Genomic DNA, 25,635 nt, shown 5'->3' with positions numbered 1-25,635 from the left:
AACATAGCAAAAGAGTCAGGATCAGACAAAAAGAGATGATAAAGGAAGTGAGTGAAAGGAAATGTCACTCGATAAGCCCTTAATAAATTCATAATAATTGCCTGTAAGATGGTAATGATTCCTTGTGAGCGTTTCATATACTCTAGAAATGCCTCATAAAGGCAAGGCAAGGCAGCGTTATTTGTAAGTTTACAATAAAAGAGTAAAAAGTTAAAAATATACACTGTCCTGCAAAAGTATTCGTCCCCCTTGGTGTTTGTCCTGTTTTGTCGCATTACAAGCTGGAATTAAAATGGATTTTTGGAGGGTTAGCACCATTTGATTTACACTTTAAAGGTGCACACTTTTTTATTGTGACACAAACAATAATTAACATGAAAAAACAGAAATCTGGAGTGTGCATAAGTATTCACCCCCTTTCGTATGAAACCCCCAAATAAGAGCTGGTCCAACCAATTCACTTCATAAGTCACATAATTAGTTCATTAACATCCATCTGTGTGCAATCAAAGTGTCACATGATCTGTCACATGATGTCTGTACAAATCAACCTGTTCTGGAAGGACCCTGACTCTGCAACACTACTAAGCAAGCAACATGAAAACCAAGGAGTGCTCCAAACAGGTCAGAGACAAAGTTGTGGAGAAGTATAGATCAGGGTTGGGTTATAAAAAAATCCCAAACTTTGAATATCCCACGGAGCACCATTAAATCCATTATAGCAAAATGGAAAGAATATGGCACCACTACAAACCTGTAGAGAAGGCCACCCACCAAAACTCACAGACCGGGCAAGGAGGGCATTAATCAGAGATGCAACAGAGACACCAAAGATAATGCTGAAGGATTATCTTCATTGGATGATCCACATTGGAGATGGGAGTATCTGTCCATAGGACCACTTTAAGCCGTACACTTCACAGAGCGGAGCTTTATGGAAGAGTGACCAGAAAAAAAGCCATTGCTGAAGAAAACACATTTGGAGTTTGCCCAACAGCATGTGGCAGACTCCCCAAACACATGGAAGAAGATTCTCTGGTCAAATGAGACTAAAATTGATCTTTTTGCCCATCATGGGAAATGCCATGTGTGGCGCAAACCCAACACCCTGAGAACACCATTCCTACAGTGAAGCATGGTGGTGGCAGCATCATGCTGTGGGGATGTTTTTCATCTGCAGGGACAGGAAAGGTGGTCAGGACTGAAGGAAAGATGGATGGCACTAAATACAGGGCAATTCTGGAGGAAAAGCTGTTTGAGTCGGCCAGAGGTTTGAGACTGGGATGAAGGTTCACATTCCAGCAGGACGATGACCCTAAACATACTGCTAAAGCTACACTGCAGTGGTTTAAAGGGAAACCTTTAAATGTCTTGGAATGGCTGAGTCAAAACCCAGACCTCAATCCAATTGAGAATCTATGACATAAGTTGAAGATTGATGTACAACAACGCAACCATATTCCAAGAGACTTGCAGCTGTAATTGCAGCAAAAGGTGGCTCTATAAAGTATTGACTTTGAGGGGTGAATACCTATGCACACTCCAGATTTCTGTTTTTTCATCTTAATTATTGTTTGTGTCACAATTTAAAAAAAAAATGCACCTTTAAAGTTGTAGGCATGCTGTGTAAATCAAATGGTGCTAACCCTCCAAAAATCCATTTTAATTCCAGCTTGTAATGTGACAAAACAGGACAAACACCAAGGGGGATGAATACTTTTGCGAGACACTGTAAATCAGGTTGGAAGGGAAAGAAAGTTAAATTAAATGAAATAAAAGGTTTGGAAAGGAAAGAAAAGGAAAGGAAAAGAAAGGTAATGTATGGAATGGAAATGGTTGCAAAAGTTTGGAAATAAAAGCTTCGAAAAGGTTTGGAAAGGAGATGAAATTAAACTATTCTACTTTCTATTATAGTTTATAAAAATGCGTACATGGAATCAATATCAACCAGACAATGCTATATAATGATTTATGAATATGGGCCTCATGTATTAGTCATTTGAAGTGATCAATAGAAACTTTACACACTCACGCTGACAGTTCGGTGCGCCAAAAAACCCCACAGGACAATCTGAGAGAAACACAAGTCTTATTTTTAACAACGGTTTCATTAAATCACTTCATACTAAAAATATGTTCAGACTTTGAGAGCATTATATATTAAAAAAAAAATGTAACCAGAAACGTCTGTCTTTAATATTTTAAGCTCTTTATCTCCTGGTGTAATAATCTTCTTGTAAGAGTAAAGTAAAAGATGTTTGATATTTACCAACAACATTGCCAGTTGGCGGTGCAGGAGTCTTAATCAGGTGATCTATATACGCTGAAAGAATGTAGAAATTCAGTCAGTTTTAAATCACACGAGTGTTTCAATTCAACAGTTGAGGGGAAAAAAAAGAATAATGAAAGATATTCAGGAAACATGAAGGGACAAGAGGTCAAAACAAGCTCCTGTTTCATTCAGACAGCAAATTGGGCGTGGTATCGCTATTGTGCATTAATAAAACTTACTGCTCGTCATACACTGTGTTAAATGATGTTTATTTCTATGATATAACTGTCCAGCTCTGTACAAAGCATGGGGAAATTATATTGTCGTTGTTGTTGTGTACAGACTTTCATTTTAGCCAACATGTATTATTATTAATTTTATTAGCTAAAAACTAACCTTTTTATTTCATTTGAAGTATTCATTTTTGACTTATTATTTTCAACTCATTAATATTGTGTTAAAATTAGTTTATTACTTTTCAAACTTAATGAGTAATTAATAATGACTTTACTGACTAACAATATTAAACATGCACACATTTACATTGTTTTCTATTTATTTGATTTATTTCTATGTATCGTGTTCGTACCATATCTATTTTTTTTTTAACTAGATTTTTGAACTAGATTTTGGAATTGATTCAAACAAGCTGAAGGTCACAGCAAGGTCAAATGTCTGAATTCATTTTTCTTCGATAGCTTCCTTTCTGTTTGAAGTATATTTTACAAATTAGTAACAAAAAAAGACTAGACTTTCCATTAGTAGGCGTATCAGACGCTCGCTGGCCGTGCTGTGAAAATTGTCCATGCAGACGCTCATCTAAGTTTCCAAATCTGTCATTGTTTAACTCTTGAATATTTTCTATTGTAAATACTATCATTAAAAAGCCTATAATTTCTGCTTTCCAAAGAAATGCATGGTGAAGATCTGTTCAGTACTTTGGGAGTAATGGCAGGTTGAAGTTGGTACAACAGAGTAAAAACTCTGCTTGCAGGATGTCGGGAAACTGACGGTGCTTTTCTTTTTGAATCATGGGAAAGCGGTCAGTCTCTCTCTCTCTCTCTCTCTCTCTTCTGATCGGTTTCTGACTGGATTACTCGTGAATATCAATCAGATAACTCTTATAGGGATGTTCTCTCGCTCTCACTGTTTCTGATGAAGTATTCAGCAAAATTTTCCGTCAGCTAGTTTTGATGTTATGATTCACGGGAGACTGAAGTGAGTTTTCATAGCTTTACCTACTTATTTGTTCAAATCACTACTGATTCATGTCAATAAATAACTATTTTAGAATATGACTGTAGTTGTTTTGATGAAAAATATTGAGATCTTAGTGGTCGGAATGAGATTTAAAAAAAAGACCGGAAGTCAGAACGTGAGTGTCAATTTCAGTTCAGTTTATGTGAATTGTTTATTGGATGTGGATCAGACAGTTTTTTGAGGTTCGCCTTGAAAGCTGTAAATATTATCATTTATATTCTTTCATATAAAAACTAGTAGGCTCTACTTCTGAGAAATGCAAAGGCCTACAGAGCACAAAGAGGGTATTAGAAATAATCTTTTGTTACTTTTTTTCTTGAGTGTACCGATTTAAAGGACCCATGGCATGGTGGTTTGTTGATGCTTTAAATGGGCTCGTGGAGGCTTCCGGATGTTATATCCGCAGCCTTTCTCGAAATGAACCCTCGGCACGTAGATATAGCCTCCTGGGAGAAAGCCCCATTTCAGCCCTTTTCCCAGTGCGTCGTTTTGCTAATGAGAAGCATGGAGGCGGGGAAGGGTAGAGGGTGGGGGCGGGCCATGGGGGGAGGGGGAGGGGCTTGACCAAGCTGCGTACACACATACTCGCTGCTATCAGCACCTGTAGCCACGCTGCTAAGACAAAACTCCGTTCTCCCTCGGACTCCTTTCGTAAACTCAACGTGACACAGAGAACAGAGAGTGAGAGTGTTCGGATTGGTAGTTTACGAACGTATAATACCCTAGGCTTGAACACGCACTCCATAACCAAAGAGGATAGAAGCAGCAACTACAGCAACATATCGCTTATCCAACAGAAGACATGCATTGCGGAGCAATAGGCAAACATAAGCTCATAAGTTACAGTCAATTTCCAGACTAAACTCAGTTTAACAGAGCATGCTGCATGCTTTTTGGTTTTGTAGTGCAGAGTACCTGGCTAACTGCAGGAAGCGGTTAGCTGCACAGCTAATGTAGCCATTGCTAGGCTAACGACCCAATTTTAAAACACGGAAAAACGACTTAACAGTTATACATTTACTTGTTCGGTGTTTGTTGCTGATGCGGCAGGGATGCTTGGTACGGACCCAGGCTTCAGTGACAGTTGATGTGCAAAACCTGCCCTGTACTGTCCCAAGTTGTGGAAACATTCCTCAGGAAAATGCTTCCGACAAACATACACTGTCTTAGGTAGACTCGATGGCGTATTATTGGAGTAAATAAAATTAAGCCACTGCGTCTTCAGGGGCTCTCCCGTCGGCAGTAAAAACAGACTCCTTTCTGTGTTTTCACATCCATGTACAGCGCAATTTCCATGTTTCGCTCGCTTAGGTGGTGCCATGTTGTTGTGTCCTCTATGGTCTCCTCACTACAAAATTGAAGTGACGTATCTATAGTGGCAACTTTTGAGCTGGGCGGGCAATCCATACAGTGGGTGGGAATCCAGAGGGGGGGGCGTGGGGATCATCTCCCTTGCTGATGTAGTAAAGGGAAGAGCCTATCAACGCGCCATTTTGACGCGCCATTCTCAAATGTTGACAAAGGGCGTGGGGATCATCTCCCTTGCTGATGTAGTAAAGGGAAGAGCCTATCAATGCGCCATTTTGACGCGCCATTCTCAAATGTTGACAAAGGGCGTGGGGATCATCTCCCTTGCTGACGTAGTAAAGGGAAGAGCCTATCAACGCGCCATTTTGACGCGCCATTCTCAAATGTTGACAAAGGGTGGGCATAGTTTGGTTTACACATTATGACATTTCTAGCCACTGGAGTGACTTAAGAAGGTCAGAGGAACTCATTTTAACGTTAAAAAACCTCAGAAAGTGAAAATTTCATGCCATGGGACCTTTAATGTTTTTACCAAATTAGCATAATTAATACTAATAAAATACTAATTTGCATAATTTGGGTTTACTACATTTTCAAACTTTGTATTCAGTATCCAACCATCTATGTTCCTGCCAATTTCCATGTAAATATCTTGAAAAATAGAAAAGTTATTAAGAAAAAAAAACATTTGATCTCATTGGTTAATGAGGCCCATTTTGGACCATGTGATCCTCATACAGAATATTACGCCAGTTTCCGAAAAATTAAGCTGTTTCTTCAATCTTTGATTTGTAATATCTTCGAGAACAGAATTCAGTAAGAGCAGTTTCAAGCAACTTGGATTGAGTTTGAATTTTCACCTGATGTACCTATTATTAGCATCAACTTCTACTTGCTTTTCCTTTACTTTGTCTCTTTGTAGAAATCATTACAGCTTTCACTTAGAACCTAGAACCTTTAAATAGAAAGTTTTTAGAAAGCTAAATCCACCGACTCAAACAAACCCCTTAAGGAAGCCCTTTTCTTTTTTATAAGCGTATAGTTTCGTTTAGATAATATGAAATGAATAACTAAAACAGCCAGTGTAGAGAGCTTACGGTGGCTCTAATTAAAACTGGCCAGTTACTGCTGGTTTTGTAACTTCCTGTTGAATTACAGAACGTGACCCAGCACCTATAAACTGATGCTTTTCCTCTAGAGTTATATTTAGAGCATCCGCAATCAAAGATTCGGTCCGTTTCCATTCCTGGATGGCTGAGTGTAAAGCTGTGATTATAATCAATGTAGGATGTTGAGCAATCAGCCTTTTGGCACCAGTGATTAGGAAGTTTGAAGAATAAAGCTGTACCAGTGCATTGTGGGTAACCATGGTAGCCTAAGGCACAGCGATCGCAGTGGTCTCCGCTGTACTGGGGTTTGCACAGACACCGTCCTGAACCCATCTCACAGCCGCTTGTAGTCCTTTCGTTACACCGGCAAGCTGTCTCACACACATCAAAACAAGTTTAGGACAAACTTGTGGAAAAGTATCCATCAGGGTTTGATTATATCATTAAAAAAAAACCTCAAACAAACTTTGAACTTCCTGTACAGCACCAGAAAATCTATTATTTAAAAAAGGGAAAGAATATGGTTCAACCATAACTCTGCCTAAAGGAGCGTCCACAGAAAGTCAGCATGATGTTGGTCAGAAAAGCAATGCAAGAGAAGAATCCAAAGATATCCATTAACATGATGCTTCCACCACCGCGCTTCACTGTGGGAATGATGTTCTACCCAAGTACAAGGAGTTTGACTGGGTTTCAGCCAAAGGTAACCATTCGTACCAAGATTTTTCCACATGATTTTTAAGCCACCAAAAATCTCCAGATCTCTGACTATCACACTCCTTACCTTCGCTCATTAGAATATTCAGATAGGTCAGATGGAGGTGTTTCAATTTTCTTTTTGCCACACACTTATATATAACACTCAACTTATACAAACATTTTAAGGTCACGGAGTTGATAATACATTGAATATGTGCGTTTAATACCTGCCCTTCAGTTTCTTGAAAAATTTCATCATGTTAGGTGTATGACTTTGATATTGTAAAGTACATTATTATACAGACACAAGTGTTTTACTAGGAAATATACCACTCATATTTTTCATACGAACTACGTCCAGGACATTGAGTATTATATTTTCCAATATCAATGAATTATTTTGATAAATTTGGGTACTTTTTGTTTGGGAATGTGTCTATATAATAAAAAGATAAATCACAGGTTGGCTTGAGGATATGAAGTTTATCTTCTCATGTTGAAAAACTTGCATTTTTTCATACGAAATACATCGTGGATCTGGGTGACACATTTAAATAATATTGGCTGGCGTTGAGTGGTATATCAGATATATTCCATTCAGGTAGCATGATCTTGAACAAGCTGAATATGAGTAGCTGAATGGAATATATCTGATAAACCATGAAAAAATCCAGCCAATATTATTATTATTATACATACACGCTCTCTTTTCCAGTTTTTCAATGTCCGTTGGTATGTTTTTCTCTTGTAAACAGAGGGGAACCGTCAGGGCCTTCTAGGCCTTCAGAGAAGGCCCAAACATGTCAGCATTCTTGAAGGCCAACGCTAGCTTACCTGCGAGTCAGCACCATTAGCGCGGCAGCGAAGTCACCTTCCAGCCGGTGTATCAGTAGTGTTAGCGAACGCTAATAAAGTGGTCAAGCCAGTGCCATCGAGAGCAAGCAACACAGGCGAACGACTGAGAAACTAAGATTTCTGTCTCCAGACTCTTTTTCCATGCTGCACGCTCACGACAGTATTTTTCACTCACACTTATTTCCCTGTGTAATTTACTTCGTTACTTTTAAAATCAACATCAACAACTACACACAATGGAGTGACCTGGCAGCCAAAATTCTCTCAAAATCTTCTGTTCTGAATGAAGTAAAATAGGCGGCCATGTTTGTTTATAAACTGTCACAGTCGCTCACTAGCGCTGACGTTTTACACCTGTGATGTGTCTCTTTTCCAGTTTTTCGATGTCTGTTGGTATGCTTTTCTCTTGTAAATATGCGTGAAGAATATATAATGAAGTTTTGGTAGCCTTTCGGGTGGTCAATGCGTCTTTCTCTTTTCTGGCGAACAAAGAAATGCTTTTATTCTTGTGCAGCAGAAAAGTTTTGTCATTGGATATTCACATCAGCTCTGACATGTGACGTCATGTTGCCTTGACAACCATGAAAAATTGTAAACCATATTCAACGCTCATTCTCCATTGGGTAAAGAGATGTAACACATGTAGGATAAGTGATATGGTAACAATATTGCATGCTAACAACCAAATGAATGAAACCTGCTAGGAGGGAATAGAACACATTTTTATTCCATGGAAAAAGTGTCCTGTATGTATAATAATACAGTGGTGTGCAAAAGTCTGAGCACCCTTACTGAAAATGTCTGTTACTGTGAATAGTTAAGTGAGCAGAAGATGAACTGATCACCAAAAGGCATAAAGGTAAAGACGAGACATTTCTTTTCAGCGTTTTCTGCAAGATTTGTGTATTATTTTTGTTTTGTACAATTGGAGAGTGAAAAAAGAAAAGGAACACCATGCAAAAGTTTGGGCACCCCAATACATTTGAGTTCTCAGGTAACTTTTACCAAGGTTCCAGACCTTAATTAGCTTATTGAGCTGTGGCTTGTTCAAATTCTTCATTAGGAAAGGTCAGATGATGCAGATTTCAAAGCTGTATAAATTCTCTGACTCCTCAAACTTGTCCCTAAAATCAACAGCCATGGGCTCCTCTAAGCAACTAACGAGCATTCTGAATAATAAAAACTCACAAAGCAGGAGAAGGCTACAAAGTGTTTTCAGGTAGCTGTTTCCTCAGATTGTAATGTTATTAAGAAATGGCAGTTAACAGAAACAGTGCAGATCAAGGTGAGGTCTGGAAGATGAAGAAAACTTTCTGAAAGAACTGCTCGTTGGATTGCTAGAAAGGCAAATAAAAAACCCTGTTTGACTGTAAAAGACCTTCAGAAAGATTTAGCAGACCCTGGAGTGGTGGTGCAGCGACACCTGAACAAATATGACCTTCATGAGAGAGTCATCAGAAGAAAACCTTTCCTGCATCCTAGCCACAAAATTCAGCGTCTGAAGTTTGCAAATGAACATCTAAATAAGCCTGATGCATTTTGGAAACAAGTCCCATGGACTGATGAAATCAAAATAGAACTTTTTGGCCACAGTGTGCAAAGGTATGTTTGGAGAAAAAAGGGTGCCGAATTCCAGGAAAAGAACACCTCTCCGACTCTGAAGCATGGGTGTGGATGGATCATGCTTTGGGGTTGTGTTGCAGCCAGTGACACAGGGCACATTTCATTGGTCGAGGGAAGCATGGATTCAAATAAATACCACCAAACTCTGGAAGCAAACATCACACCATCTGTAAAAAAGTTGAAGTTAAAAAGAGGACAGGTCCTACAATAAGATGATGATCCAAAACACACCTCAAAATCTACAATAGAATACCTCAAGAGGCCCAAGCTGAAGGTTTTGCCCGGGTCCTCACAGTCCCCTGACCTAAACATCATTGAAAATCTGTGGATAGATCTCAAAAGAGCAGTGCATGCAAGACAGCCCAAGAAACATGTAGAACTGGAAGCCTTTTGCAAGGACGAATGTGTGAAAATCCCCCAGGTAAGAACTGAAAGATTATTAGCTGGCTACAAAAAGTGTTTACAAGCTGTGATACTTGCCAAAGGGGGTGTTACTAGGTACTAACCATGCAGGGTGCCCAAACTTTTGCATCGGGCCCTTTTCCTTTGTCATTTTGAAAATATAAAAGATGAAAATAAAAATTGTTTTTGCTTAAAATATAAAGGGAATGAGTCATCTTTAACTTTACGCCTCTTGGAGATCATTTCATCTTCAACTTGCTTAACTGTTCACAGTAACAGCAATTTTGACTCGGGGTGCCCAAACTTTTGCATACCACTGTATATATTATACATCAAACGCGAAAAAAAGAAAAAAACCTAAAAGTCTCTAGGGGACGATCTAAAAGCAGAAGACGACAAATTGGAAAAGTGCGTAATGCAATGATACGTACGTATGCAGCCTGTAGGAGACTCTCGAGGGACGCCATGTGGCCTGTAGTAGCCCTCAGCACACACTTCACAATTCACCCCAGCTGTGTTATGCTGAACACACACAATATTTAAGAATAAACAGGATTTGATACGCAAGAACAAGCATTTTCTTAAGACTTCAGGATTCCTACCTGGCATTTAATGCACACGCCGCCGCCGTCGTACCTGCCGTGTATGTTCAAACTCGCTCTCCTGCGCTCCACTTCAGCATCATAATAACAGTCAGTGGCATGCGAATGGCATTGGCAAGCTGCAAGGGGGGGGGGGGGAACATGCTTACACATTCATCCACAAATGTACCCATGGGACCACACAGTCAAGACACAACATGTTGTTTGCTACTGAAATCATCATCTGATATAACGAGCGTTTAATAATGAGTTTCACACCTGGATCTGGGATCTCGGGCCTGAATGAGCACAACTGCTTTTTAACGTCAATGCAGGGTATGGTATATCTCCCTAAGCTACAATCACACTTCATGCTTCATGAAGCGATGTAAATGATAATGAGAGAGTATGCTTAAGTGATACTCAAGTAGAAGTTGAGCAGAAGTTTAAAAAAAATCCACATTTAAAGAATTAAACTAATTATAATTTACTGATATAAAGTGAGACGAATAAACAAAGTGACCTTGTTGGTTACAGCATCCATGCAAAATTGGTATGGATTTGATTAGACCAATTTGAATCATTTTCAACAAAAACGCACGTGCCACTATCACTACTGTATTATTGGCACCCTGGAAATGACGGTGAACATAATGCCAGTGAAACATACTGATACTCCCTATTAGTCACACAGAACTGAGGAAGGCTTTCAGATGAGAGGCGAAACGTCTTCAAGAATCTTCAAGCAAGTCCAGTTGCTCTCTTCTACCAACCACAGATTACTATGTACCTGGATGACTGAGTATCTTCACAGATATGTTTCTACGCACTTTGGGATGAGTTCCCTTCGACTGGTGCAGGAGTATGAGAGGACTTCCAGAAAACTGGCAGACATCTTAGCCAGAGAGGATCGTTCATTTTTGTCAACCTGGAACAACCATCACTGAACAGAGGTGGGTGTCTAAGACATCTTTTATCAGCCACCTACAATGCAGCCATCAGCATTCTGATTCGGATTCTATGATGATCCATGAGAGGATAAATACCTGATAGTCCCTATTAGTCAGACAGAACTGAGGAAGCCTTTCGGATGAGAGGCGAAACATTTTCAAGAATCTTCAAGCAAGTCCAGTTGCTCTCTTCTACCAACCACAGATTACTATGTACCTGGATGACTGAGTATCTTCACAGATATGTCAGTGAAACATGTTTCTCATTTAAATTGTCCAGTATTTTTGAGTTGACTGGAGTGTGTAGGAACTTTCACTGTAATCCATGACTTCCTGATCAACTGGGGAACACAGGTGACACAGAGGCCCTTAGTCATCCATCAATATAGGAAAGATAACAGAGCACATGAGGGAGAAGTGTGTTGACCTTCATAAGTCAGGGAATGGTTATAAAAAAATAGCTATTTGCCTGAAAATATCCATTTCTACTGTTAGGGCAATAATAAAACTAGATACAGTTGTGGTCAGAAGTTAGCAGAATGATTGTACAGCATACATCTTTAATTAAAAAAAACACTAGAATTTGGTGCACAAGTTTTAATTTTCTCTGGGCTTTCTGAAATCAACACAGGGTCAAAATTATACATACAGCACACCTAATATTTGGGTACAATGTCTCTTCACAAGATTCACCTTGACCAAACATTTTTGTTTCCCATGAACAAGCTTCTGGCAGAATTCTGGTTGGATATTTCACGACTCTTCATGGTAGAATTAGTAGAGTTCAGTTAATTTTTTTTTTTCTTGGCATGGACTACTTATGAGCACGGTCCATATATTTTCAATAGGGTTGAAGTCAGGACTTGTCTTAAGCTTAATATTAGCCTGCTTTATCCTCCACAACCAGCTCTGATGCGTGTTTGGGTTCATTGTCCTGTTGGAACTCCCAAGTCCTGAGTCATGTTCAAGTTTCTGATGGTTTATGCTGAAGAATTATGAGGTAGTCCTCCTCCTTCATTATTCCATCCACTTTGTGCAATGAACCAGTTCCACTGGTAGCAAAACAGCCCCACAGCATGATGATCCTACCACCACCACCACCAGCTGGTACAGTGTTCCTCTGTACATGGTGGTCATTGTGGCCAAACAACTCAATCTTTGTCTCATCTGACCATACAGCTTTCCTCCAGAAGACTTTTTCTTTGTCCGTGTGGTCAGCTTCAAACTTTAGTTAAGCTTTAAGGTGTCAATTTTGGAGCAGGGGGTTATTTCTTGGCTAGCAGCCTCTTAGTCCATGGTGATCTGAACTGTAGACAGTGATCCATCAGCTTCCAGTTCATGGCAGGGCTGTGCCATGGTGGTTCCCAGGTTGATCCTGACTATCTGAACCAATTTCCTTTCAGCTGAGGGTGACAGTTTGGGTTTTCTTCAAGCAAAGTGGCTTGGCAAAGTGACTACACTTCCCAGTAACTTGGATACAATTGTTTGAACTGATCTTGGAATTTGCAGTTCTTTAGAAATGGCTCCAAGAGACATTCTGGAATTGTGTATATCTGTGATCCTCTTTCTCAGATCTGCACTGAGCTCCTTGGACTTTCCCATTTTACTGTGTGTTGGTCAATCCAGTGAGTGCTGTGAAGAAACCCTTTTTATGAAGGCACAGAGAAGCTACCAGCTGTAGTCAATCATGATCACTAACAGGAAGTTGAGACCTCGGCCTTGGCAAGATAAGAGACATTTTGGAAGTTTCAGCACCTCTGAATTAATAATCTAAGTGAGCGTATGTACATTTTTGACCCTGTATGTATAATTTTGACCCTGTGTTGATTTCAGAAAACCCAAAGAAAATTAAAACTTGTGCACCAAATTCTAGTTTTTTAAATTAAAGCTGTATGCTGTACAATTATTCTGTCACAGAAAAAGAACAGTTCAAAGAAATTACTGAAAGCCCAAAATTGCCATGACATTCATATCCAAGATGACATTCATGTCTTTGTATGCAAACTTCTGACCACAACTGTAGATACTGTGACTAATGTCACAATGATTTGCGCTAGCGCTTACAAACCGGGATGTCTGGTCACCGTATCCTATAGACCCAGAATGGTAAGCGATAGAGAATGACATTTAGTGAGGAAAAAAGCCCGTTTTTCATGGATCATTCCGGTTCAGTGATCCAGATCAGCATCAAAAGTCACAGCAACTTAATTCAGCCCATGTAAAATTTGGTGATGATTGTTTGAAAACTGAGGGAGAAATAGCATCCTAAAAAAGGTAAGGATAATAATAATAAGAAGAAGTAGAAGAAGAAGAAGAAGAAAGTAGAAAGATCCTGAGTGACAGTAACAATTTGTACCAGCGCTGCTAGCACAAATTAAAAACTTGACACCAATTGGAACTGTTACAAACTTGCCTGGAAGAGGACCTGAGTTTATTTTGCCCTACATACAGTGAGGAGGAGAGTAAGAGAGGTAAAAAATCCCCAAGGATCACTGTTGGTCAATTACAAGAAAAAGTAAAATCTTGAGGTTTCCAAGTCTCCAGAACCACCATCAGACTCCATCTCCATACCAACAGATTATCTGGAAGGTCTGCCAGAAAAAAAGCCTGTCAGTTTTCTGTCAGTTAACCATAAAAGTAAGCAACTTGAGTTTGTGAAATGCAACTACAGTGGTGCTTGAAAGTTTGTGAACCCTTTAGAATTTTCTATATTTCTGAATAAATATGACCTAAAACATCATCAGATTTTCACCCAAGTCCTAAAAGCAGATAAAGAGAACCCAGTTAAACAAATGAGACAAAAATATTATACTTGGTCATTTATTTACTGAGGAAAATGATCCAATATTACATATCTGTGAGTGGCAAAAGTATGTGAACCTCTAGGATTAGCAGTTAATTTGAAGGTGAAATTAGAGTCAGGTGTTTTCAATCAATGGGATGACAGTCAGGTGTGAGTGGGCACCCTGTTTTATTTAAAGAACAGGGATCTATCAAAGTCTGATCTTCACAACACATGTTTGTGGAAGTGTATCATGGCACTAACAAAGGAGATTACTGAGGACCTCAGAAAAAGCGTAGTTGATGCTCATCAGGCTGGAAAAGGTTACAAAACCACCCCTAAAGAGTTTGGACTCCACCAATCCACAGTCAGACAGATTGTGTACAAATGGAGGAAATTCAAGACCATTGTTACCCTCCCCAGGAGTGGTCGACCAACAAAAATCACTCCAAGAGCAAAGGACCCCAGGGTAACTTCTAAGCAACTGAAGGCCTCTCTCATATTGGCTAATGTTAATGTTCACGAGTCCACCATCAGGAGAACACTGAACAACAATGATGTGCATGGCAGGGTTGCAAGTTGAAAGCCACTGCTCTCCAAAAAGAACATTGCTGCTCATCTGCAGTTTGATCACTTTTTGGTTTAAATGAGAAGTGTTATGTTTGGAGAAAGGAAAACACTGCATTCCAGCATAAGAACCTTATCCCATCTGTGAAACATGGTGGTGGTAGTATCATGGTTTGGGCCTGTTTTGCTGCATCTGGGCCAGGACAGCTTGCCATCATTGATAGAACAATGAATTCTGAATTATACCAGCAAATTCTAAAGGAAAATGTCAGGACATCTGTCCATGAACTGAATCTCAAGAGAAGGTGGGTCATGCAGCAAGACCACGACCCTAAGCACACAAGTCATTATACCAAAGAATGGTTAAAGAAGAATAAAGTGAATGTTTTGGAATGGCCAAGTCAAAGTCCTGACCTTAATCCAATCGAAATGTTGTGGAAGGACCTGAAGCGAGCAGTTCATGTGAGGAAACCCACCAACATCCCAGAGCTGAAGCTGTTCTGTACGGAGGAATGGGCTAAAATTCCTCCAAGCTGGTGTGCAGGACTGATCAACAGTTACTGGAAACGTTTAGTTGCAGTCATTGCTGCACAAGGGGGTCACACCAGAGACTGAAAGCAAAGGTTCACATACTTTTGCCACTCACAGATATGTAATATTGGATCATTTTCCTCAATAAATAAATGACCAAGTATAATATTTTTGTCTCATTTGTTTAACTGGGTTCTCTTTATCTACTTTTAGGATTTGTGTGGAAATCTGATGATGTTTTAGTTCATATTTATGCAGAAATATAGAAAATTCTAAAGGGTTCACAAACTTTCAAGCACTACTGTACAACTTTGACTGGATCTGTGTTCCCTGGTCTGATGGAACAAAAACAGAACTTTTTGGTAATAAACACTCAAGGTGGGCTTGGTGTAAAAAGAAGGAGGCTATAATGAAAAGAACCCAATCCCAACTGTAAAATATGGTGGAGGTTCTGTGATGTTTGTTTTGGGGCTGTTTTTCCTCCAAAGGCCTGGAAACCTTGTTCGGGTATATGGCATCATGGACTCCATGAAATACCAGGACATCTCATCTCATCTCATTATCTCTAGCCGCTTTATCCTGTTCTACAGGGTCGCAGGCAAGCTGGAGCCTATCCCAGCTGACTACGGGTGAAAGGCGGGGTACACCCTGGACAAGTCGCCAGGTCATCACAGGGCTGACACATAGACACAGACAACCATTCACACTCACATTCACACCTACGGTCAATTTAGAGTATACCAGGACATTTTAAATCAGAATCTAGCTGCTTCTAAGAGGAAACTAAAACTGGGTCGTCGTTGGATGTTCAAGCAGGACAATGATCCGAAGTCCAAATCAAAACAAAAATGGTTCACTGACCAGAGAATCAAGCTTCTGCCCTAGCCATGTCAGTCCCCTGACCTGAACCCCAGCGAAAGCCTGTAGGGTGAGCTGAAGAGGAGAGAGAGAGAGAGCACAAGAAAGGGTCGAGGACCCTGGATGATCTGGAGAGATTGTGTAAAGAAGACTGGTCTCAGATGCCCTGCTCTGTATCTGGGCAATTCCATGTAAATGTCAACCTCACCATGCAAAAATAAAGCAACATGTAATACATCAAAACCACTCCCAGAGATCTCACCTAGGCCTGTATTTTACAGATGTGAATAAGTTGAACCAATTTGTAACCAACCTAATATGTCACTGTCAGTCTTTCTTTCTTATAATGTAAAACCCAAGCTAAAATCAACTTTGATCATGTACAATTCTATATTATTGCCACAAGCCACAGAAATGTATGCTAAAATCCACAAAACAGCAAAACAATAGCCATCCTAAATATTATTTAAGAACTTTGATAGTTTTAGCTGATATTTAGAGAGTTTTTCAAAGGGTTATGGTGGTTAAATTGCTGATTTTCTAAACATATGCCATGTCTATTTCAGACGCGTCACATCCATAACGGAATTTCGTTACATCCGTAACGCTGACTTTTCCTTCCGAAACTCTGCATGAAATACAAAATATTTTAAACAAAGATTTTTTAATATTCACCTTGGACCCCTCTATCAAACGGATATCTCCATTTCGACATTAGGTTTACAATTTCACAGAGTTTGATAAAAATGTACAGTCACCCAAGAAAAGTGATACTTTTTCTGTCACATCCATAACGCATCTTTTATTGGCATTTTCTGGCATGCCCTAGATGTACTATGGGAATTGTTCTTGTTCTATCACTTCTCCAGTATGGTACAGCCTCAAAATATGCAACACCTGTTTAAATACTGGGAGACAATAAAACATGCACTGGGTCATTTGTTGCCATTTTGAGTTCAAGTGTCACGTCCATAACGCTGGAATTGCTCATCTCCAACCTGATAACATGCTATAGAAGAGACTCAGTGCTGTTTTACTGGCAAAGGAGGTTGTACAAAGTATTAAATGCCGGGGTGCCAATAATCGTGTTATTGCTGAAAATAATTTTTCTCTTGATGAGCGATTTTTTTTTTAAACAAATTTATTTCAATTAAAGGTTGGATTTTTCTCATTTTTTCAGCCTGAGATGAAGTGACTTCACCAAAAGGTGGATTTTGTTCTAACTCTTTCTACTAATCTTTACAAGGGAGGGACAATAATCATGGCTACTCGAGTAGCTACGTTGTATCCTGGAACGTTGAGTCCAATGTATAACGATTCCACTACTTCTCATTCATAGGACATTTAACATTGCTGGAAAACGGCGAGTTTGACCTGACTATCATTTATGTTTGAGATTGATGAATGTTTTTCTCATATTTAAAGCTAGACGGCCTTTCGATTTCATAAAATCGGTGAAATTTAGTTCTCTCTGAAATTTGGTCATTGTGATATATGTTTATTTCTGTAATATCTCACAAAATATCAGGCCATTCTGTTATGTGGCTGTGAAGTTATTTAATTTGAAGGGATTAAAGCAAATAATGTGCATGAAATCGCTCGCGTTGCGCAGTCAAGCAGACAGAGGAAGTCTGTGTGTGTGTGTGTGCATGCGCAGGTTTTCCTTTGACCGTGCACTGACCGTTCCATCATTCTGTCGCTAAACGAACAGCTGATCACACCGAGGTGCTCGCTGATATTTATTAGTTTGGTCCTGCGTTTCCTTTCCTTCGTATATAACATAACATCTTTTCTTCTTGCTTTCCGTTACTGTATTTGGTCTTTCACGTTTCATTCTCACACTCACGTCCTCCATTTTTCTCCCCTGTTTCAAATTTGTATCCCACAATGCCTTGCGCAAACAGGGAAAGCCCACCACGTGATGTATGACGTAGTATTTTGAATTGGGTCATGGTGAAGCAGGAAAAAATAGCGGAGAATTTAGGGCCACAGGGCCTTAAATTCATTAATTGTTCTATTTTTAAAAAACTAATAAAATTGGAAGTCTGTGATTCGAATTCAGTAGCTTTCAGTCCACTAAACAAACATAATTGGGTGTGGGGGAGAATTCTTTTTATAACCCACGCTTGAAAAATCTGAAAGGCGGTCTAGCTTTAAGTGCCATTTTGACTGCACTAACAACAAAAATGTCTGCCTATGACTTCAGGGCGACCCACATATCCTTCAGCTTCTCAACAACTCAGGACCAGAGTCACTAAACACATTGCAAATACTTCAATATCAACATATTTGATGTGTTTCAGGGTGGAGTTTTCCTTCAAGTTTTTATTTTCTACCCTGAAGCTACTCAGCCAGTGGAGAGACGGCTGTTGAGGCCCAGTGTGCCAAAACGGGCCTGTGCATTCTTGTAATAGTCTGGCTTAAACACTGTCGGAGCAACACTGCTTCGGGCAAGAAGAACCCAACATAATTCCATCTTACACCACACACACACACCAGCATTTATCAGTAAGGCTCAAATTTAATCTCTGAACATTAGAAATTCACCATTTTTTCTGCTGTGCACAAATCAACGACGTAAACCCAAATTACAGCATGTAGTTATAGGAAAATAATCAACATCCAGTGATGTGGTGTGGTGTGGTGTGGTGTGATATGGAACCAAAAATGAACCAGAGTTAATTATTTTCCTATAACAGCATACCCCTGGAGCTCTGATGCAGAAACAGTGCCTGTTCAGTGTAAAACATTAAATCCACAGCTTTAAAAGCTACAATAATAACAACTGACGTCAGTTAAACATTAAATCTCATCATACATAGAAACTCAAACTTACGCTCGCACTCATTGGGACTGTCGGCCATCGCCGCACGCCACGCCTTCTGGTGGTATCCAGGGCAACAGCGATCACATGACTCACCGCAGGTGTTGTGCTGACACTCGCACTGAAGTCTGAAAAGAGACATACATTTATAATTCTGTAAAATGGCTCATACAGGAAAACTTTCGATGGTTTCATGCCTCATTGTCCAATAATTGTAATTTAGCCCCTTTATATACTACAAGATAAGACATGTACTACTAGACTGCTTGCTGTTTTTTGTCGGTGACGCATTGAAAAGCATGTATAAAAACGTTTTTAAAAAAATGCAGAATTAAAATTCCAGAGCTTTTTTTTTTTAATCAGATTGGAATTTAGTTTTCCCGGTTGGCAAAAATCCCAAAACATCAAAGATACAGACAGTTTTTCATATTTTCATATCCAAGAGGCAAACTTCAAATGAATTCCTTTATAAAGTGTGTTTCCTGCATGTTTAAAGCACCAGTCCTGCTCTATTAACTCCTTGAAATCCAAAAGTATTATACAGTTGGGCGGCACAGTGATGTAGTGGTTAGCGCTGTCGCCTCACAGCAAGAAGGTCCGGGTTCGAGCCCCGTGGCCGGCGAGGGCCTTTCTGTGTGGAGTTTGCATGTTCTCCCCGTGTCCGTGTGGGTTTCCTCCGGGTGCTCCGGTTTCCCCCACAGTCCAAAGACATGCAGGTTAGGCTAACTGGTGACTCTAAATTGACCGTAGGTGTGAATGTGAGTGTGAATGGTTGTCTGTGTCTATGTGTCAGCCCTGTGATGACCTGGCGACTTGTCCAGGGTGTACCCCGCCTTTCGCCCGTAGTCAGCTGGGATAGGCTCCAGCTTGCCTGCGACCCTGTAGAACAGGATAAAGCGGCTAGAGATAATGAGATGAGATGAGATTATACAGTTGATCACACTGACGCAAAATTAACTCTGGGTTCAGATTAGCAAGTGACACTTGTAGTCCCTTGTGTCGGTTGTAGTTAGTCTGTTTTGGTTGTGTTCACTGTCCAAGATTGTTGTCACTTTTGGGACTTTCCAGCATTTCTTTAGGTCAAATGGTAAACATAGTAATGTAGAGTGTCTTGCAAAAGTATTCATCCCCCTTGGTGTTTGTCCTGTTTTGTCGCATTACTAGCTGGAATTAAAATGGATTTTTGGCCATTTGATTTACACAACATGCCTACCACTTTAAAGGTGAAATTTTTTTTTTTTAAATTGTGACACAAACAATAATTAAGATTAAAAGCAGAAATCTGGAGTGTGCATAGGTATTCACCTCCCCAAAGTCAATACTTTGTAGAGCCACCTTTAGCTGCAATCACAGCTGCAAGTCTCTTGCAAGTCTCTAGCACATCTAGCCACTGGGATTTTCACCTGTTCCTCAAGGCAAAACTGCTCCAACTCCTTCAAGTTAGATGGGCTGCGTTGGTGTACAGCAATCTTCAAGTTATGCCACAGATTCTCAATTGGATTGAGGTCTGGGCTTTGATTAGGCCATTCCAAAACATTTAAATATATTTCCCTTTAAACCACTCCAGTGTAGCTTTAGCAGTATGTTTAGGGTCATTGTCCTGCTGGAACGTGAACCTTCGTCCCAGTCTCAAACCTCTGGCCGATTCAAACAGGTTTTCCTCCAGAATTGCCCTGTATTTAGTACCATCCATCTTTCCGCCAGTCCTGACCAGCTTTCCTGTCCCTGCAGATGAAAAATATCCCCACAGCATGATGCTGCCACCACCATGCTTCACTGTACAGCCTACAGCTGAGTATACGGTTTAAGGCCCGGTCCTACAATACCGATAACTATAATGATAACTCTAAATAAATCAGTCCCCTGCAGTTTATGTGGTCGGTGCTCACACCAGACCGATAACAATACCTAAAGCCCTGGTTTTATCCGTATCGGTGAGATTGCTTCTGGAACCATTTTTCCAGACCTGGACCTCATCCCATAAAACATCTGACCAATCAGGTAATTGTTTCCATGTGATGTTGTCTAAGCAAGTGCTATTTTCCCCAGGCATCTTTATACATCCTTATTGCATCATGAAGTCACGGAATACGGATTCATGGAAAATAAAAAATATAATACAAAGAATGGATCTTTTATTCACAGATATGTGATTTTTCCATGAAATATCAATAGTAAATTAATGAAGTAAACATATAAATGCAGGTAAGGTATTTTAATTATGAACTTCAGCAGTCTAAACATTTAATTGTTTTAGACTTCTTAATTTTTTTTTTTTTTTTTATCCGTGATGCAGCATCCGTATGAAATCGGTGACCAATCTGTAATATACTGAAACGTCCGTGACCAATCCGTAAATTATTAGCATCTGTAGTAAAATCCGTAACCACGTAGTATTTTTCTGTAGTCCGTGTTCTATCTGTATTATATCATCCACCGGAGTGTGTGCATGGGTTGTTTTGAAGTCCAAGCTGTACAGTACGACCCGGAATAATGTGCTACTACTTGGAACAAACTTTTATGACTATTCCTAAGTTGCATGCATTTATTTCCCTGAGTGTCAGGATTATAGTTGTGGTGTTTCTGCTCCAGACTGGAACTCAATTCAGGCAGATGGATAGTCAGAGTTGGAGTTATAGGTATAGGGACTGGGGCCTTTACATCACTTTTGTTTATAGGTTGCTAATCATCATACCAGCACTAGCTCTGTCTGTAGATTAGCAAAGCAATCTAGCTGTACTAGGCACCAATGATCACTGCTACTTCCTGCCAAGCTTCTTCGTAATGTTTCTCATCTCATCTCATTATCTGTAGCCGCTTTATCCTGTTCTACAGGGTCGCAGGCGGGCTGGAGCCTATCCCAGCTGACTACGGGCGAAAGGCGGGGTACACCCTGGACAAGTCGCCAGGTCATCACAGGGCTGACACATAGACACAGACAACCATTCACACTCACATTCACACCTACGGTCAATTTAGAGTCACCAGTTAACCTAACCTGCATGTCTTTGGACTGTGGGGGAAACCGGAGCACCCGGAGGAAACCCACGCGGACACGGGGAGAACATGCAAACTCCGCACAGAAAGGCCCTCGCCGGCCCCGGGGCTCGAACCCAGGACCTTCTTGCTGTGAGGCGACAGCGCTAACCACTACACCACCGTGCCGCCCCGTAATGTTTCTTTACACACTAAATGTCATATGTAACAGGATAAGATGAAACCATGGGTATGATTTTCCTTCATAAAAATGGGAACTAAAGTTGTGGCAGAGAAAAAAAAACAAATAAACCACCAGACCACACATTTCCTTCCCGAGGAATTATTCAAGACACTCATTTGGATGTGTTACGACCTTTGCACAAAATTTAGAATCTCAATTCAAATGAGAAATTTGACCATGACATGATCAAATTTAGTTGCAGAATTTGGTTTGTTTATCCATAGTCCCAGTCAGAATGCTTCAAAAATCCTGGAGAGTCTTACATTTTACTACAGTTTAAAAAAAGTCTGCATGAATCTGCACAAATCTGCATGAAACGTATTAAACACTTGCTCTCGGATCGTAATGCCACTCTAAATTTTATTAAAAACATGCACATTAAACCTATAGATAAAACACTTACACAGAACACTATTATTCACCTTTCTGATTAGGTCCAGATAGTGCGAATAAAATAAATCCATTCTGAATATTTCTTAAAGCTAGGGTAGGTAATTTTGGGAAGCATTTTTGTTATCTCATCTCATTATCTGTAGCCGCTTTATCCTTCTACAGGGTCGCAGGTGAGCTGGAGCCTATCCCAGCTGACTACGGGCGAAAGGCGGGATACACCCTGGACAAGTCGCCAGGTCATCACAGGGCCGACACACAGACACAGACAACCATTCACACTCACATTCACAGTCAGTGCGTTTACATGCACATAGAGAAAATCGAATTTCTGCCGTTGCTCGACTGAAATCGAAGTTCTAAATGCCATGGAAACACCTTAGCTCGGCTGAAATCGAACCGAACTGGATTTCTCGTAGTCGAGCTATGCGACCTAGATTATGAGATTGTAGCCGAGCTACTTAGTGCATGTAAACCCTATCGAGCTACGCAGTCGAGCTACTTACTTCAGCACTGCCCTTCCGGAAGTGACGAGTGACGAGACCACAAGCGGGAAACACAACAGCCTCGGTCGGCATGACAACAGTAGTAGTAGCGAGCAGCAGAAGAGGTCAGGAGGAACAACATCTCTCGATGTTGCTGTCCTCGTCGTCGTTCTTCTTGTGAACACAGAACTGATAACTTTGTTTATACTCTTGAATAGCTCTTCTTCATGACGACAACCGGAAGTGTACCAACACGATGGGGCGTGTAGCGCCACCTGTGGCTCGGGTGCACAATGCACCTCACACAATAGCTCGATTTCCTTGTGTGCATGTAGGATTGGATTTCTCTGGCATCCCTGCTGGGACCCTTAGCTCGATTACCGACAGTAGCTCGATTTGGATGTGCATGTAAACGCACTGACTGATGGTCAATTTAGAGTCACCCGTTAACCTAACCTGCATGTCTTTGGACTGTGGGGGAAACCAGAGCACCCGGAGGAAACCCACGCGGACACGGGGAGAACATGCAAACTCCACACAGAAAGGCCCTCGCCGGCTGCTGGGCTCGAACCCGGACCTTCTTGCTGTGAGACGACAGCGCTAAAGCAGCTAGAGATAATAAGATGAGATGAGTTATCCTGACAGCAATGAAATGCTCTGACAATAAAAAGAAAAAAAAATCTGTCATCTGTGCCAGTCATAGGGCTCTAAAAAGCCTGTCTAACCATTCCATTCAGTCCAAATAAAATGACTGGACGGCCTTCCTGCCTGTCTACCTGCACACACACTGCCTGTGCACTCATGGCACATGAACTGAGTTTTCCACAAGGCTAGGTAGACATACTGCTAAAGCTAGTGAGCTAGTCTACAGCTGTGAGTACTAATAACGAGACCGTCGATGACGGTGTAGCTCAATTCCAGCCCCGTCTAGTCCAGAAGGAACGATCTAAAGTGGGCCACCTTGCGCAATAAATGTTGCAAGCTACTGTATATACACTATATACAAGCTATATACAGAAGTTATATCCACCCTAGGAATACTGACCTATTTGCCAGAAAGAATCCAAAACAGTGAGGAATTGACCGAGAAGAAGCGATTTTTGTTGAACTCATCATTAAGGCTTAATTAGTCCATAACTTCATTAATAATTGTAATGAAGCAAATCTGGGTAGAAGTTATACGCACCCTAGGTACCCCTACCTTCATGCCGGAAACAATTAAAATGGGTGAAGAATTGAGGGAGAAGAAGCAGTTTGTGTGGAAACTGCTCGTTAGGGATTGATTAATTACTCTATATCTTCATTATTAATTGCAATTATGCAAATTTGGGTGGAAACCATATGCACCCCAGGCAGACCGACCTTGCTGCCAAAAAGAATAAAAATCGGTGAAGAATTGAGAGACGAGAAGAGATTTTTGTGAAATGTGGACGACAGACGACGGACGGACAACACACGATGGACCTCACCTGTCGGCCAGATGGGCTAATAATAACCACATTTGTTGTTTACATTCATTATGATAAATGTTAGAGGTTTTCTAACATGTGAATAAGACATGAAATAGTTGGATTTTATATATATATATATATATATATATATATATATATATATATATATATATATATATATATATATATATTAGTGCTGTCAAAAATGTCGCGTTATTAACGCGTTAACTTGACTCAATTTTAACGGCGATAATTTTTTTATCGCGAGATTAACGCTCTGTGACATGATGCCACGCCCCGCACAGCCAGAGTCCTCTGCCCTCCCCCGAAGAGCCACGGTGCTCGGCTTAGGTTTCGTTTTCCCATCGGCGGCTCCAGCCCCACTTTGCAGTGGCTGTGACAAGACGTATTATGCTCTGCAATAAAAAAAAAACATTGGTACAACCAGTGTTCGAACTATGCCGATATTTTCGGGGGGGGGTCCCTTATTTTCCCTTGGGGGGGGTGCTTGCGCTTGTCTCAGAGCGCGGCTCTCCATCGCGCGCTCACTTCGGATATGCAAATGCTTCCCGTTACACACGATTGCTATGTCAATAAACATCATTTTGCCAATATTTTAGAGACCCCCCAACATTTTCCAAATCATGTTTTCAAGGGATCTCATGTCTGTTTTAGGGGATCTCGGATCCCCCGAGTACCCCCGTAGTTCGAACGGTGAGCAAGCCCATTCACTTTTTTATGCTGATAAGAGAATTACAATGGTTTTTCATGTGACAAAAATGTGTGATTAAATTGCGATTAATCGCGAGTTAACTATGACAGTCGCGACATTAATCGCGATTAAATATTTTAATCGCTTGACAGCACTAATATATATATAGATATAGATAGATATAGATAGATATAGATATAGATATATGCATATATACATGCACTGCCTGAAAGCAGAGTTCCCGATGAGTGTAAAATGTGTTAGTAAATAATCCTACATTATTCTTTTAAAAAGCTAATTAAAAATAAGTAATGGATAAAAACCCTTCTATCTTATATAAATATTGATACAGATTTTGTTGTCCAGTGGTCAAGTGTTTATGAGATACATTGCCTTGCACTTACGATCGGGTTCCCTATGATGGTACACATACTTCGTTCCTATGTACATTCGTACAGATGTCGTATGGTTGCAAAAGCCATCAAAAATCAGGTCGCTGTTTTACTATATTCTCTTAAGTATGGAGCTTTGTTTTGTGCACGAGTAGCTCCGCTATTACAATTATACACTATGCTCTGCCCTCCAGTGCTCTCTCTCTCTCTCTCTCTCTCTCTCTCATGGACTCATGCTCCAGCAGTAGTCAGGCAGTGCGCGTTCATGTGTTCTGGAGGAGTGGTTTTAGAGGAAGGGCTGAATGGAAGGGGTGGGATTTTTCAATTGGATACCTTCAAAATCTAGCTTAAAGGGGAAAAGAGG

At 40.4% G+C, this 25,635-nt stretch overlaps 1 protein-coding gene across 2 annotated transcripts in view; it reads right to left on the bottom strand.

Moving 5' to 3' along the window:
• The window catches only part of LOC132877029 (laminin subunit alpha-3-like), a 335,048-nt gene that overhangs the window by 232,991 nt on the left and 76,422 nt on the right, over positions 1-25,635 (bottom strand). For both annotated transcript variants that reach the window (XM_060913563.1, XM_060913572.1), the window contains exons 7-12: positions 18,634-18,749; positions 10,131-10,249; positions 9,960-10,050; positions 6,189-6,320; positions 2,270-2,323; positions 2,033-2,071 (exon numbers count right to left, since the gene is read on the bottom strand). In XM_060913563.1, the coding sequence (XP_060769546.1) occupies positions 2,033-2,071; positions 2,270-2,323; positions 6,189-6,320; positions 9,960-10,050; positions 10,131-10,249; positions 18,634-18,749 (551 nt within the window). The remainder of the gene's footprint in view (positions 1-2,032; positions 2,072-2,269; positions 2,324-6,188; positions 6,321-9,959; positions 10,051-10,130; positions 10,250-18,633; positions 18,750-25,635) is intronic.

The sequence above is a fragment of the Neoarius graeffei genome, chromosome 1 (assembly GCF_027579695.1).
Source record: "Neoarius graeffei isolate fNeoGra1 chromosome 1, fNeoGra1.pri, whole genome shotgun sequence".
NCBI lineage: Eukaryota > Metazoa > Chordata > Actinopteri > Siluriformes > Ariidae > Neoarius > Neoarius graeffei.
This window is presented reverse-complemented; position numbering and strand designations above follow the sequence as displayed.